At 43.7% G+C, this 15,460-nt stretch overlaps 1 protein-coding gene across 1 annotated transcript in view; it reads right to left on the bottom strand.

Moving 5' to 3' along the window:
- Positions 1-1,115: 1,115 nt before the first annotated feature.
- Positions 1,116-15,460, bottom strand: part of LOC146351522 (uncharacterized) — a 328,001-nt gene continuing 313,656 nt past the window's right edge. The window contains exons 31-37 of the mRNA XM_084847469.1: positions 13,721-13,846; positions 11,430-11,558; positions 10,477-10,605; positions 9,239-9,367; positions 8,836-8,964; positions 3,026-3,159; positions 1,116-1,590 (exon numbers count right to left, since the gene is read on the bottom strand). Of these exons, the coding sequence (XP_084703595.1) occupies positions 1,507-1,590; positions 3,026-3,159; positions 8,836-8,964; positions 9,239-9,367; positions 10,477-10,605; positions 11,430-11,558; positions 13,721-13,846 (860 nt within the window). The 3' untranslated portion in view covers positions 1,116-1,506. The remainder of the gene's footprint in view (positions 1,591-3,025; positions 3,160-8,835; positions 8,965-9,238; positions 9,368-10,476; positions 10,606-11,429; positions 11,559-13,720; positions 13,847-15,460) is intronic.

Genomic DNA, 15,460 nt, shown 5'->3' with positions numbered 1-15,460 from the left:
GTCAGATCCCAGAAACTGCTAGCATTTACATTTTCAATTCAAAAAACTGGGTAACAATCATTGTTGGTTCTTTGTCCCAGCAGCTCTTGGTACAACCTGAAATCGTTTTTGCAGTTAGCACAGCAATCTAATCTAATTAAGTCTGTATAACACCTCCTGCATACTGTCTTAAGATAGTTATAAAGTATAGATTGTTAAAAACTGCAGACATCAAACTCAGTTCCCCTTCTCCATGTTTCAAAAATTCTTGTTTTGCTTAACACCCAACCTGAAGAACAGTTCCGGAGAACTTGGAAACTTGCTCCCTATTTTGTGATATTTTAAGGCATCCAGGGCAGTGTGGCTTTTGATTTTTTTCACAATCACCCATTTTTTTCCCTTTTCATTGTTGCAAGGCACAGTGGTTGCTAAATGGTGGGACTCCACAGTTCACCACCAGAACACACATCCCCCTTCCACCTCTATGCATGTAGAGCAATAGCATCTTGGTCTCCAAAACATTTAAAGGAGGAAAATAAGGATGGTAAATTTGTACCTCATTGATGAATTACTAGATAGTCAGTGTCAATTAGTGTTAAGTAGTTCTCTTTTCAGCTGAGGCTGATTACTGGGTCTAGAGCTGAAAAATTAAGTTATAGCTTTGGACAAGTCAATAGCCCCTGGAAAAACCTGTCAAAATATATTTTCATTAACTAGGACAATGCTGCCATTTCAGAATAATGTCACAATTCAAAGTCATAAAGCCTTATTTAACCCAGACTACCTAGTATGTGTCCTTTAAAAACTCAGAAGATTTATCCTCCTTCACATTTGTTCCCATTTTAAACAACCAAGGTCTTGAGCCATCTCTACTCACTTGCAGCTACTTCGACATACATTTCCATTCATATCAAACGATTCATTTAGCCAGTTCAGTTAGCTGGATAGGCCCCCAATTCATACTGGTTTTGTGTGTGTGGAAGTCTGCTTCTGCATGCAGATCCCCTTTACTGGATGGGGGCACAAATATTTTACTTCTGCCAAATATCTGCTCCTGTTGAAACAATGGTTACTATTTGTTCTGAAAATATACTGCTTCCTTAAACACAGCTTGAATAATTTGGCTTGATAAAGATACAGAGGCAGTTTATTGAATAAAAAAAAATCCCTTATACAGATCCCTCTTGGTGCAGTTTCTTTAGAAAGCAAAACCTTACAATCCTTCCGGTCGAATAAGGATCTCTCTAATATTGTTGATGAGAAAATTTATGTATTTTGTAAGTATAAAAAATGTGGGACTGACACTTGGAAAGGATACTGAGAGTGGATTAATCAGAAGGAAACAGGAGGTCAAGAATAAATAAACAGAACAGAGCTACAAAGTTTTAAAAGGGATCCAGCTACTTAATGGACACTGTGGACCTGCATGAAGAAGTGTGAATTTTTCAGTACAGTTCAAGCTGAAATGAATAGCAGCCCTCATGTTCAAAGTTAAATACCGTCTGTGCATATATAACAGTTCATTTATTAGCCCAAGTACTCCTGTTGTGGCAATCTTGAAAAAGCATTCCATTTCTCCTGAGTTTGTTCTTCATAAGAAGGAAGTGCCACCTAGAGAATTATAGATAAATACACTTAGGATGCCGGAAGGCATATTCTATGGGATTATTCAGTTTAGTAATCTAATGAAGCATAAATTCCCAAAGTGGATACAGTGGTGAACATAAGAACAGCCCTGAAAGAGCAGACCAAGGCTCCTCCCAGTCCCGTCTTCCCCAAGCTGGTGCCCTCTAGATGTATTCAGTTGCATGCCCCCATCTGGACTGCTGGGAATGATGGGAGGTGCAGTCCAACACATCTGGAGGACACCAGGTTGGGGGAGGCAGGACTAGGCTTACATCTTTTTTCTTCCAGTGGATAGGTAGATGTCACTGGGAAACCCACATGTATGAGATGAAAGCCATAGGCTTTGCCCATTATTGGTTCCCAGCATCTGATATTAGGCAATATATTGCATCTGAACATGCATGCTCCCATTTGGCAATCATGGTTAATTGCTATTGATAGACCTATCTTCAAGGAGTGTTCTGATCTTTTTGAAAGCTATCTAAGCAAGTGGCGGTCACCCACATTTTATGGCTGTGAATGCATTATGCTCATGATGTATCTAAATACATTTTTCATTGGGGACCTGCAGTATAGCCCTGGTGTGCGGGTGTTACCAGAACCCATGGGTATAGAAGCTGAAAAACAAAAGTTAGCATCAAAGACCTGCTCTAACCTGGGTCTTACTTCATGTGCAAAATCTATTTACTTAGTTTCTGAACATTTAAATTGCAGGGCTGCCATAAGCTATTCACTCTTGGCACAGCCCCCCAACCTGCACTAGAGGTACAAGAGTAAACTAGGGTTGTTGTATATTTACTCACTCAGCCAATGTGCAATGTGAGAATAAAAGCACTAGATAACAGTGCAGGAAGTTATAAAGCTACTTTTTCAGCTTCAGTCCAACCCCCAATCTGCAATAGGGGCTTAACATCTCTGGACAACACTGGAGAGTTGTTTCAAACCACTTAGAGCCTGACCTGCAGTATGTAGTATGAACTACACAATAGAGCTGCCATAAACCACTCTCCCCCAGACATAGCCCCTTTTAATCTGCAATCAGGATATTTTCTTTTTTTAAAGCTATGTTTTGGAAGTGAGGATGGAGAAATTGGTGCCCAGTCCCAGCTATATTAAAATATTGGGTTTCTCCATTGCTTTCTATGGCCAGTTCTCATTTGGCTCCCTGGAGACAGCTGAAAATACCATTTCAGTATAAACCAGTATGAACCTATCCAGACAATGAGATGGTTCTCTCTACTCTTTTTATATTTATGTGTTATTGGATTGGTTCTTTCAGCCTGTGCTAGGCAAAGTGTACATTGGCTCTAAAACAGCACCCTTTGAGGGGACTACTGACTTTTTGTGACTGCCTTTTCTAAGCCAGAACTAAGCACCTAAACATTTTTGTGCAGAAAATCTATGTACTGTAGACTGTCACATTACCTTCTTCACAAGTTGGTCCCATCCACTTGGAGAAACAAGTGCATCTCCCATTGTGCACATTACATTGGGATTTGTTGGCACACTGGCACTGCTGAGTACAGTTGGGGCCATATTTGTTTGGCATACACTCTAGAAGGACACAAACAGCAAATATTTATGTCACCGTTTAATTTCAGCATCTTTCTTTCTTTTCCAAAGGATTGCTTTAAAACGCAGTGGAATAAAACAAGAAATGCTGGAAATAAGGAACCATTTGACGCTTGTCTTATAATTAGTCAACATTTTAAATAATTTGCAGCGTAATTCTGTAAATGTCTACTCAAAAGTAAGTCTTATCAAACACATTGGAGCTTACTCCAAGGTACATGGATACAGGATTGCAGCCTTAATCTGTAATCTGATTGTCTTTCAGCCAATACATTGATTAAAGAGATTTCCATTTTGCAAAACTTCAAAGAAGCTGGGAGTATCCTTAAGGGAGAATATACTTAATTCCTAAATGTAAGATAAATGTGATTTTCATTTTTTAAATGCTGTCATTATTGTTAGAAGAAAAACATTTTCCATAAAATTTAGGCAGATGGAATATTCTGTGGTATGGCCATGCTGGCTGGAGATGATGGGAGATATTTCCAACACATCTGGAGGGAACCAGGTTGGGAAAGCTGGGGTAGAGGAACCTGGTCTAAAAGGTATAATGACAATGATTTAAACTGGGTGCTGTCAGCTTAATGTTCACCATTGCCCTTACTGTTAGAAAGGGGGGAAAGAAACTACAACTGTTGCACCTTGAAATGTGAGCTGTCTGTAGGGATGGCAGTCCCAGAGCCCATTTGCAAGCTGAGCCACAGGCTTTTTCCTGGAATCTGGGAAATTTCTTATTCCCCCCTCCCCAAATTGCCACTTATGCAAATTGCAGGTGCAATTTGCATAATCTGTGCATAATTTGCACAAATTGTGGCTGTAAATTGTTTAATTTTGTGGGTTATTATTAAATTGTTATTAAAATTGTTATTAAAATGTTATTAAAATTAGAAATGTTATTTAAAACCCCCCAATATTAAAATTGTGGGTTAGGGAGCTGGAGTCGGGGGGTTGAGCTGCTGAAAGCTCGGTGATCTTCACCCCTGGAACAGATTTCTCCAACATCTCTAGTTATCTGCTGCGTGGGATGCAAACGGAAAATAAAAGCCAGTATAAGTTTGTCACCAAATATGACATGAGGGAGAGGGTGCCACAGCATCAGTGTAGACTGCATGGCAGAGCTCCTGTCAAAAGGTCCCCATCTTGTTGTCACCCTCACCAAGTCATAGGGGAGCAAATTTGAAACTGCCATTAAAGGTTTAGTCGATTGATCACACTGATGGCTTGATTAAAAGGTTGCAGCTGTAATTACAAAGCATTAGAAAAGAGCAGTGTTTCAGTGGAGGCACGGATTTAAACAAAGGTCTTCTAGCCCGGCTCCAATGCTTTTACCCGTAAGACTGCTGGCTTCCATCAATTGCAAGGAAAGTGCAAGTGTTAACAAAGCAAGTGGATATGGAATAGGCTTAGCAAAATACACTCCAGAGTCATATCAAGCATGCTACAAAGGGAAAATGCCGCTTTTCCAGCGTGTTCTGCTTTGGCATGACCAATCACTGTAACAGGTCAATTCTTGGGATTCAAAAGGAGCTGTTAATGAACACTGTGTTTCTTACAGTTGTCTTTGGTATTATCGTCATCAATGCAAAAGGTGGGAGGCTAGAACTGAACTGCTACTCTGTGCCCCAATTCTTGTGTTACCAAGTAATAGTGAGGCAGCTGCCAAAAACCTTTCCCCTCCATGGTCTGGCCAGTGTTACCTTAGCAACATAGGAACTTCCGAGTCCTGTGGGGTCAACCCCAAACACATTGTACTTCCCTGCGACACCGTCATTTACAGGAGTGAGAAGGAGGGAAGCATGTGGGGTGCGGAAAGTATTGTTGCCTTCAAAATGAGCCCACAAAATGGGTCATATTACCAAATTATATTACAATTACAATATATTTTACTAATATATATTACAATATACAACCATCTCATGTATCTGATAAAGTAAGGTCAAAGCAGACATGGGCAGTATCCCGTGATGCTCACATGCCAGCGGGAGCCACCACTAGTGCGACAGGGAGCTAGCAGTTCTTAAGGCAACTGGAAACGAGTGGAAATGCTCATTTACAGAATGGGGCAGCTCAGCAGAGCTCACAGAAGGGAACTCCGCTGACCTGTTCGAATACGGAAACAAGCATTTCCACTAGCTTCCGAGGCTCCTTTATGAAGCGCAAACTTTCTGTTGTGCTAGCAGTGGGTTCTGCTGGCGCAGCGGAATGAGCAGGAGCACAGCAGCAGTATAGGATAGTGCCCATTATTTTAAAGATGTAGCAAGCTGCTACATCGTTTTTCAGTTTGACACACTTAGGTGCAAGCGGCCCAAACCAGATAGGGAACCCAGTGTGTATGGAGGGGTGGGCTTTAACTGTTTCCCCCATATAGACTATGGGCCAGATCTGGATCAGAACTTCGTGTACCCTCAATTTCTAGTGAAAAATAGTCAATTCACTATTTTGCAATAGAAATTGCCTGCATGGGCCCCCTAATCCAGATCACGCCTATAGCAGGGGGAAACAGTTAAAGCCCCCCTACCCTTTCAGCAATCATGCTCTCAGAATGAGAGGAATAGTAAAAACAAAAAACAAAAAACCCCAAGGAAACAAAAACTGCAAAGCTGTGAAAACAATAAAATGGTACATCAAAAATAAAAAAAGATCGAATCAAACATTTAAAAGCAGCAGAAGCAACAAGAGACGAATGCATCACTGTAGAAGATGAAAAGCCATCAGGTGGTTTTTTAAAAGGCCTGGGAGAATCAAAACGTCATTGCCCAGCAATGGAAGGACCTAGGAGTGGGTGCCCAGTAAGCCTTCTCAGGGAGAGTGTTCCAGAAATGGGGCAACACAACCGAGAATGTTCTCTCTGTCTTGTTGGCACCCACCTGACCTCAGACGTCAGAAGAAGGCTGTTGAACAGTGACCTCAGAACATGGTAGGTTCATTCTCATTTTGGGGGGTGACTACCATATTGGTTTGATAACGTGAGAATTGGGTTTCTCCCATAGGTTTCATTACTGATTAAATTTAGGATGGACGGCAGGGTGTTAATGACAGCCCTCTGGCTCCATCTCTTCCTATCCCACAGACACCGTCAGGGCTGTTGTCAAGGGTAGGCATGGTTGGGCACCTGCCGAGGGCCCCTACACCAACAGGACAATGGGGTGGGCCCACATCCCAACAGTAAACAGGAAGAAGCAGGAGAAACAATAGCAGCAAGCAGTGAGAAGGCAGACTCACTGAAGGAGGGGTCCTATTGAGAGTGCCTTGCCCCAGGGCCCTAAAAAGCCTGGAGCCCGCACTAGACACCTTCCCTTACCTGGATTGTGATAAACACAAAAGATATTTTCTTTTCACCAGCTGAGTGGTTATATAACTAAAAATGATTCACTGGGTAGTTAGGATCGCCACCCCCACATGTGGGAGAATTTTTTAGTCAGATTCAGACACTTCAGCTCTTTCAATTAAGGGAACGTTATGAGACAGGCTCTCGCAAACACCTCTGGGCCTGATTTTAATTTAAGTAATAACCACATTTTCATGTTCATAACAATGTGAATTTTAGCCATCTGTTTTAAAGTCTGCAATGTTAATTTAGCAGAAAAAAGCAACCCAATAAAACCTGCTATATATTCTCTTGCTTTTTTTTTTAATTAACATTATGGTTGTTTAATGGGTGCTTTACCAGAGTTCAAATTAAAATCAGGCCTTTTATCTTTATAGTTGCTGCACAGTCACAGCTGCTCATGGTTATATCACAGATGAACTGGGCCTAATTGAAAATAAAAATGCAAATAAAACCAGCCCTATAACAGCTTTTTAAGCTTTGGGGGCTGCACTGGCTGTTTAGAAGAAAATAAAAGTGATTCCTATTTTCTTTTTCTTTTTTTAAAGGAGTAGAAAACTTCACTTTTATTTTCTGTGCTGAGCTTCCCCCTTGTGTCCTCCAGTTGTCTAAACAAAAACATCAAAAGATATATAGCTGGAAAAGCTCTCTGAATTTATGTAGCCTTACTCACTTGTAATGTGTGGTCCCCATGCAAACCACAAGAACTGAAAAACTGAGTTAGTTGGAATCCTGACCACAGGACTGTGCAAGCTAGGAAGAGAGTAATTTCCTTTCTTTTAGTTCTTGGGCTGCACCAACTTCTACGTTTCCAATATTCTGGGGCAATTCATTCACACTGGCTGCATTTAAAAGTATTTCATGCCTTTTCCCTTCCATTCTGGATTATGGACCTTGAATTTACAAGCAACAGCCTGCTTCTATTCCTTTATATTCAGGGCCATATTTCAACATCATATTGTTGCTTGTTCATTTGCTTCAAGTGGAGGCCATCTGAGTTAACACCCAGAATAGACCATAAATGAGCCTTAAGGGTTGCAATGAGGGCTCTGCAGCTTTGTTCAGGGAACTATTCCCTGACTATAGTTACTGTCAGCGGGGGAAAAAAATCTTCTTCAGAATAAATCACGATTAGGAACTCCACAGAGTGGAGTGCTCTCTCTCAGCCACTTCGAGCCCATTGTGATGGCACTTCAACATACGGAGAGAAATATACCCAAGTACAAAAGAAGGGACAGTATTCAACGTGACACTGCTGCTAACGCTAATTACATCGCACTGGTGTAAACGACCTCTAGCACAATGCCAATAGCGCTTGCCAGTACGACGGGTTTCCCCAGAAAACCCCGTTTTGCCAGCAAGCTGTATTGGCATTGTGCTAGAGGGAGTTTACACTAGCGCAACGTAATTTACATTAGTGGTAGTGTCGCATTGGATACTTACTATCCAGGGACTGTACAAAAACCATTAAAAGGGTACGGTGAATGCCTATTTTGATGCCAATATACTGGCCTGGGTAGGAAGCCAGTACTTGCATCAGCTTTGTGATCTGGATTAAGATGCACACCCGTGCTAGCATTTCTCCTAGAACTGAGAGCCACACATTTCAACTCCGGTTACTTCCACTGATAAAATGGATGGGGTGGCAGGGAGAAACGGATGGAGGAAAATCACAGTTTTCTGGGGCAAAAGACAGTTGTTGAACATTTGCTGGGGCAAGGGGCTTGCCTGGATTAGGAATGGCTCCCCCACTTCCGCTGGTTTTAAGTTTAGTTTGGCCACCACTGCAAGCAGCAGCAGCCCAGCTGTTGGCGGCCAAATGATGGCCATGTTCCCTCCCCCACCCCCATTTCTCATAGGACTGACAATAGGTCAAGACACAGTGTCACTGCCCCTCATCTGTTCTCCTCTTAAACTTGCTGCTGTGTGGATACTGGCATTATCTAGTTGTGTGTAACTTGGTGGCACTGGACCTAGTTGTGTCTAGGTGGAGCCAGGAGAGTTGGGTGGCTGTTTTGCTCTGGCTGGAAAGAGATAATAAAGTCGTTGTCCAGCTTCCTGATGGGTGTGTCCCCTAGCCTTTCATGACAGTTGCCTTTCATTAAAAAAAAAACCCGTAACTGTTACATATGTCTGCTGTGTAATTACAGCAAGGTTTTTAAAAATAAAATAATATGCAGGACAGTAAAAAAAAAAAAAAAAAAGCCATCTCCAAGTGGTACAGTCCATTCTACCATTCCTGGATTGCCACATCACTTTGCTTCTTGTTTCAGACCAGCAAGAGTGTAAACAGGGAAAACAAAATGACTGATGTTGTTCCATGACCTTACCAACATCACACTTGTCCCCAGTCATGCCAGGTGGGCAAAAGCACTTTCCAGTAACTGGATCGCACTGAGCTGATCCTTCGCATTCACAATGTTGCTGACATTTGTCCCCAAACCTCCCAGGAGGACAACCTGGAAAACAGGGCATTAATATATGTAGTATATATAATATATACTTCAGTTGTAAGGAAGACAATGCAATGTAATTAAAGAATTTGCCTTAAAATGTCATTTAGTTAATACTGCTGCCTAATGGTAGGACTGATGATATGCTGCTTCCCATGTTAAGAAATTACATGGTTATCACCACACAATCTTTGAATAATCTTTAATAATATGAATAATATAGTATTTGTGCTACTTTAAATAGGCTATCATAAAAAAGAAGATTTTATGGTCTTCTTACCCTTGTCACATTGTAGACCTTGGAAACCCGGAGGACAAATACACTGCCCAGTTGCTTTGATACATATAGCTCCATTTTTGCAGTTGCATGGGTACCGGCAGTTGAGACCATAAAATCCAGAAGGGCAGGCTAAGAAAAAAGTAGCTATGTTATTTTCAGAAGATCCACAATTTTCACAGGTTATAATTCTACAGTAGCCAGAACCTTGGAATGCTGCAAAAACCAATCTAATGTGCCTTCAACCACACCTAAGTCCTCTGGGGACACAGCTGCTCCCAACAATAGAGGGAGAGGTTACACAGAAGAACCACAAGGCTTCTTGTTGCAAGTGACACTTCCCTTGGCATGTAGAAACAGTGTCCCAGAGCTCATGAAGCCTGAAAATCAGACACCATAACAAGATTAGAACATTTCAAGCAGAGGACAGGCTGGGGTGGGGGTGGCAATGGCGATAGGTGGACCTTCTGATAATCTAAGTGATGTGTTAGTTCACAGATGCATGCAAATACATCACTCAGTATTTTATCTTTTTTTTTGCTTGACAGCTGAATGCAATGTGAAATGGAAATTCTATCTGTGGTTGCACGATTTGAGATTAGCGTCCTGCATATTTAATCATTCTCTTGATATTGCAATGACAGAGTGATAAATATGCGTGTATGAACTTGCTCTGTGACTACCTGAGAAGAGAGGTGGGGCACTCAAAGCCAGGCCATGTTTCAGCAGGTTTAGGGTTGCAGAAACATGGGGTACTTGCGGCTTCTCCTTATTGGGAAGAACAATATATTAAGGGCAAGATAGGGATGCCGCTGAAAATAGCTTTGCTGTGTCAAGTTCTCTCCTTCTTCCCCATAATGGGTGGGAACACTTGCCCTGTGGTTGTAATGTCATCTCTTTGAGCATTTTTGTGCCCGCACCAGCCAGTGATGTGGAATGAGGTCCAGGAACTGCCCAATGCAATGACATCACAACAAGCGTTAAGTGTTCCTAAACACATTGTAACAGGGATGGGGAACCTCGGGCCCATGGGCCAAATTTGACCCTCCAGGCCAGCCCACCCAGGGAGGGCCCAAATTTGGTTCTCCATGTCTCCAAAGCCCCGCTTCCTCAGAAGGAATAGAGGGTGGGAGACTGTTAGCTTCTCTGTTGCCTTCCCCACATGGGGCATGCATTGATGTTGCCATATCAGGCCATGGACATCTGCTCTTGAGCGCCTTGGCTAATTACTAATTACTTACTATGTTCGCAGGAATGTCCATAATAACCTTCTGTACACTGACAGCACCCAGTAAACCTGTTGCAAGTTCCGTTATTCTGACAAGCGCAATGCAGCTGACAATCAAAACCATATTTTCCAAGAGCACATTCTGGGAGGGAAAGTTAAGAACATTTTACTCAACTCAACCAAAAATTGAACAAGATACCCCTGCTTGTTATCACAAGATAACTGGGAGATCTAAGAAATGTATTTATTAAAGACTCCCATTTTGCTACCTACTAGGAAGTATGTCTTCTTTCAGATTAAACATGTGATTTTAACAAGCTGAGAACTTCACAAGCAAAAAAGTTTCAACTAAATTTGAGGTTTTCAAAATGGTTACTAATGAACCACATCTATTTTGTTATGAAGTTTTATGCATAGTGTGTTTGTATCTTCTCAGAAAATGTTTTCAGCAGTTCTAGAAACCTAGGAAGCTGCCTCACATGGAATGAGACCATTGGTCCATTTAGCTCAGCATTGTCACCACTCGGGATAAGCAGCCTGCCACCCTCCAGATGTTGTTTGGACTACAACTCCCATCTTCACCACTGCCCATGCTGACTGGGGCTGATGGGAGTTGTGGCCCAGCAACATGTGGAGGGTGCCAGGTAGCCAACCCATGGGCTCTCCATCGATTGGCTGTAGCTCTCCAGAGTTTCAGACAGGAGCCTTTCCCAGTCCTATTTGGAGATGTTAGGGGCTGAAGCTGGGACCTTTTGCATACAAAGCATGTGCTCTGACACTCAGCCCATACTGATGACCTCTCTCTCACCAAACAAGCTCTTTCAGCCCAGGCTATATTGATCATCTCTATTATCCTGCTAACTGGTGATGAGAATTGTACCACGCATCCCATGCAGATGTATGGGAAAATGGTCATCTGTATAATCAGTCAACCCAATGAAGAAAGATGGAAGGAAACAGTATTACCTTTCTCACAATAGCTTCCTGTCCAGCCAAGTCCACAAGTACAAGTCCCATTTGCAGGATCACAGATACCACCATTCTTACACCTACATTTTAGTTGACAGTGGGGGCCATATCTTCCCTGGGGACACACTATAGTAAATTAACAAAGCGTTTTTTTAAAGAAAACAAATTAGTATGACAGAAAAAATGGATGTAATAAGAGAATGGGGGAACCCACACAAACAGCTTCATAATATATAGTATTACAAATACTGGATCAGTGTTTAAACTATAATTGTGCTCCAGAGACACAAGAAAAGTTTAAACCTTGGGCAAGTCCGTACTTTATTTACAGGACAATATCTAAATTTCCCAGCGCATTTTGAATGTAGGAACAAAAGCAGCTGCCTTATACTATGTCAAACTATTGATCCATCTAGTTCAGTACTGTCTATAATAGTCTTCCCCAACCGGTTGCCATACAGATGTGTAACAAATCCCAGGTGTGTAACAACTACAACTCCCATCACCCCCAGACAGCATGGCCATTGGCGAGATGCCAGGGATTGAACCTGGGACTGTTTGCATGTATAACATGCACTCAACCATTGAGCTTCGGGCCTTCCCCATGACTGGTCTTCCGCAGGGAAAAGTAAAAAATAGTGAAGACATTAATAAAATCATTTTTAACGCCTATTCATTCATATAGGAAAGATTATACAAAATATACTCAGTCAACATAGACTGAGGGGAGATATGATAGCCCTCTTCAAGTACTTGAAAGGTTGTCACAGAGAGGAAGGCCAGGATCTATTCTGGATCATCCCAGAGTGCAGGGCACGGAATAATGGGCTCAAGTTACAGGAAGCCAGATTCCAGCTGAATGTCAGGAAAAACTTCCTGACTGTTAGAGCAATACGACAATGGAACCAATGACCTAGGGAGGTGGGGGGCTCTCCCACACTGGAGGCATTCAAGATGAAGCTGGACAGCCATCTTTCAGGGATGCTTTGACTTGGATTCTTGCATTAAGCAGGGGGTTGAACTTGATGGCCTTATAGGCCCCTTTCAACCCTACTATTCTATGATTTTATGATACCCTTCTATATGATCCTTAAAAAAGAGTAAGAATTTTATTTGAATGTTTATTTCTTTATTTTAATTTATTTAATTTATATCCCAACTTGCCTACGACGAGTTCAAGGCAGTATATATGGTTCAACACCTTTCCATTTAATGCTCACAACTATCCTGTGAGGTAGGATAAGCTGAGAGATAGTGGCTGGCCCAGGGTCAGCCAGTGAGCTTTATGGCTGACTGAGGATTTGAACCTGGGTCTCTCTAGTTTTAGTCTGGCACATTAAGCTAACCTTACCCAACCTGGTGCCCTCGAGATGTGTTGGACTGCAACTCCCATCATGCTGAGATAGCATGGCCATTGGGCATGCTAGCTGGGAATGATGGGAGTTGGGAGTCCAACACATCTATAGGGCACCAGGTTGGGGGCCTGCATTGCCCTCACAGAACCCACCGGGAGCTGCACCCAACCCTGCTGCCAAAATTGCCACTGCTGCTGAAATGGCTGCTCCTGCTGAAATTGCTGAACTTGCTGCGCAAAAAAAGTGGCTATTTTGCAAGAAAACTAGGCATGTGGGAAGCTCGTGCCCTGTCTGCAATCAGAATTGTTTCTGAGAGGCTTCTGGGAGTATGACTCTGCTTGAAAACGACGTGCGCAGTGAGTGTGCGCCTTGTTTTCAAGCAGAGTCATACTCCCAGAGTTTGCCACCGCAGCAAATTCTGCAGGGGTAGCGGTGGCTGCAAAAACAGCCATGGGGGGCTGCATGCGGGCCGCATGTTGCCCACCCTGCATTAAGAACTGCACCACACCAGCGCTAGCAGCCCCAGCTTTGAATTCTGAGTCAGATAATGATGAATCTCTAGGTCTCAACTGGCTCACTTAAATTCTCCGCCTGTATTGCGGGATGGGTTGGTCTTGAACCAGGGCTTCCCTAGCCATTCTTATAAGGACAATGTCTTCATGGAAGCACCACAGTGGTCTTGGGCGAGAACTGGGGGCAAGTACGATGGTGACAACCAATGATGAGAGAAAGGGATACGTGGCTTAGGATGGGGGAAGCAGTTAGGAAGGAATAGCACGAGCAGTTGCTCATGGCCATATCAAAACCTCCGCATGCAGTGCTTGCCAGATTGGAAACTGGCCATTCCCTTTCAAGGGACTACAGAGGCAAACCATCTCTTTAGAATTCACATTTGTTCAGACTGTTATAAATTCATAGCTGATCGTCTCGTACATTGAAGACAATTTGGTCCAATTCGGCCAGGTGGACAGTAGCACTCGCCAGTCACTGAGTCACAATGTCCTTTGCCGCAGGAGCAGAATAAGGCACAATCCTTCCCATAGCGATGCTCTGGACAAGCTAAAAGAAGTACAACATGGTTTGTCAGACAATCGTGGAAAGATGAATCCAGAAGTTCCTTTGTCAGGGGATGAGTGTTCTTTTTAATCTACTAGGCTTGCTGGATGACATTCAGGTTAAAAAGTTAAAAAGAACCCCCCCCCCCCCCCGCAAACATTGACTTAACTTGGGCCCACCCATGTAGCCGGTCATGCGCTAGGCCTAGTGTATGTTTCTGGAGAAGTGGGGAGTGATCTGGACGTCAAGGGTATATCCACCACCCCCTTGTCAGATCACTATCTGGTGACACTGGACTTCTCGGTTCCACAACCCCTCCGCAGGGGTGGAGAACCCATTAAAATGGTCCGCCCCAGGCATCTTATGGATCCAAATGGATTCCTGAACGTGCTTGGGGGATTCTCTGGAGCACGAAAACCGCCACTCGGTTGAGACCCTGGTGGGTGGCTGGAATGCCGCAATCACTGCGGCATTAGATTGGGTGGCTCCGAAACGGCCTCTCCCCCTGAACAGGGCTCGGACTGCACCATGGTTCAATCCGCAGTTACGAGCTCTGAAACAGGAGGTGAGACAGCTAGAGCGCCGGTGGTGGAAGTCTCGCTCCAAAGACGATCAGACACAGGCTAGAGCTGTATCTTCAGTCTATAACATGGCGGTGAAGGCAACAAAAAAGGAATATTATGCTGCTTCTATCACGTCTGCAGAGTGCTGTCCCAGGAGGCTGTTCCAAGTGGTCCAGAGTCTGGTCGGTCCAGTTGCTCCGGAACCGCTGGAGCATTCTAAGGCCTCCTGTGAGGCCTTGGCAAGGCACTTTGCAGATAAAATTGATCAGATCAGGAGTGTTATTCCATGTGCCGTGGATACAATTAGCGAGCGAGAGGTGGCCTGTGGCAAACCGGTTTTGTGGGATTGGTTCCAGCTTCTTCCTTCTGATGAAGTGGACAAGGTGCTTTCATCTGTAAAGCTGACCACCTGCTTTCTTGATCCCTGCCCATCTTGGCTCATTATGAGCTGCAGAGAGAGGCTGGGTGAGGGGATCAGGGTGGTGGTGAATGCCTCCCTTGAGGAAGGAACGATGCCATCAGCCCTCAAGGAGGTAGTGATAAGAGTACTCTTAAAAAAGCCCTCCTAGGATCCCCAAGTCTTGAACAACTTTTGCCCAGTTTCGAATCTGCCATTTTTGGGCAAGGTGATTGAGCGGGTGGTGGTGATGCAGTTGAAGGCACACTTGGAAGAAGCCGATTATCTAGATCCATTTCAATCGGGCTTCAGGCCTGGGCATGGGACAGAAATGGCCTTGGTCACCTTGGTGGATGATATCAGGAGGGCTTGGGATAGAGGTGACTGCTCCTTCCTTGTTCTCCTCGACCTCTCAGCGGCTTTTGATACCATTGACCACGGTATCCTCCTGGACTGCCTGGAGGGGTTGAGCACTGGAGACACTGTATTATGGTGGTTCCAGTCCTTTCTCTCCAGCAGGTACCAGGGGGTAGCACTGGGCAAGGAGGTTTCAGACCTGTGGCCGCTCACTTGTGGGGTGCCACAGGGTTCCATCCTCTCCCCGATGCTATTTAACATCTATGTGAAGCTGCTGGGGGCTATCATCAGGAGGTTTGG

This window comes from Heloderma suspectum, chromosome 3 (genome assembly GCF_057233095.1).
Source record: "Heloderma suspectum isolate Gila_16-S chromosome 3, 16-S_ref, whole genome shotgun sequence".
In the NCBI taxonomy this organism is placed as follows: domain Eukaryota; kingdom Metazoa; phylum Chordata; class Lepidosauria; order Squamata; family Helodermatidae; genus Heloderma; species Heloderma suspectum.
This window is presented reverse-complemented; position numbering and strand designations above follow the sequence as displayed.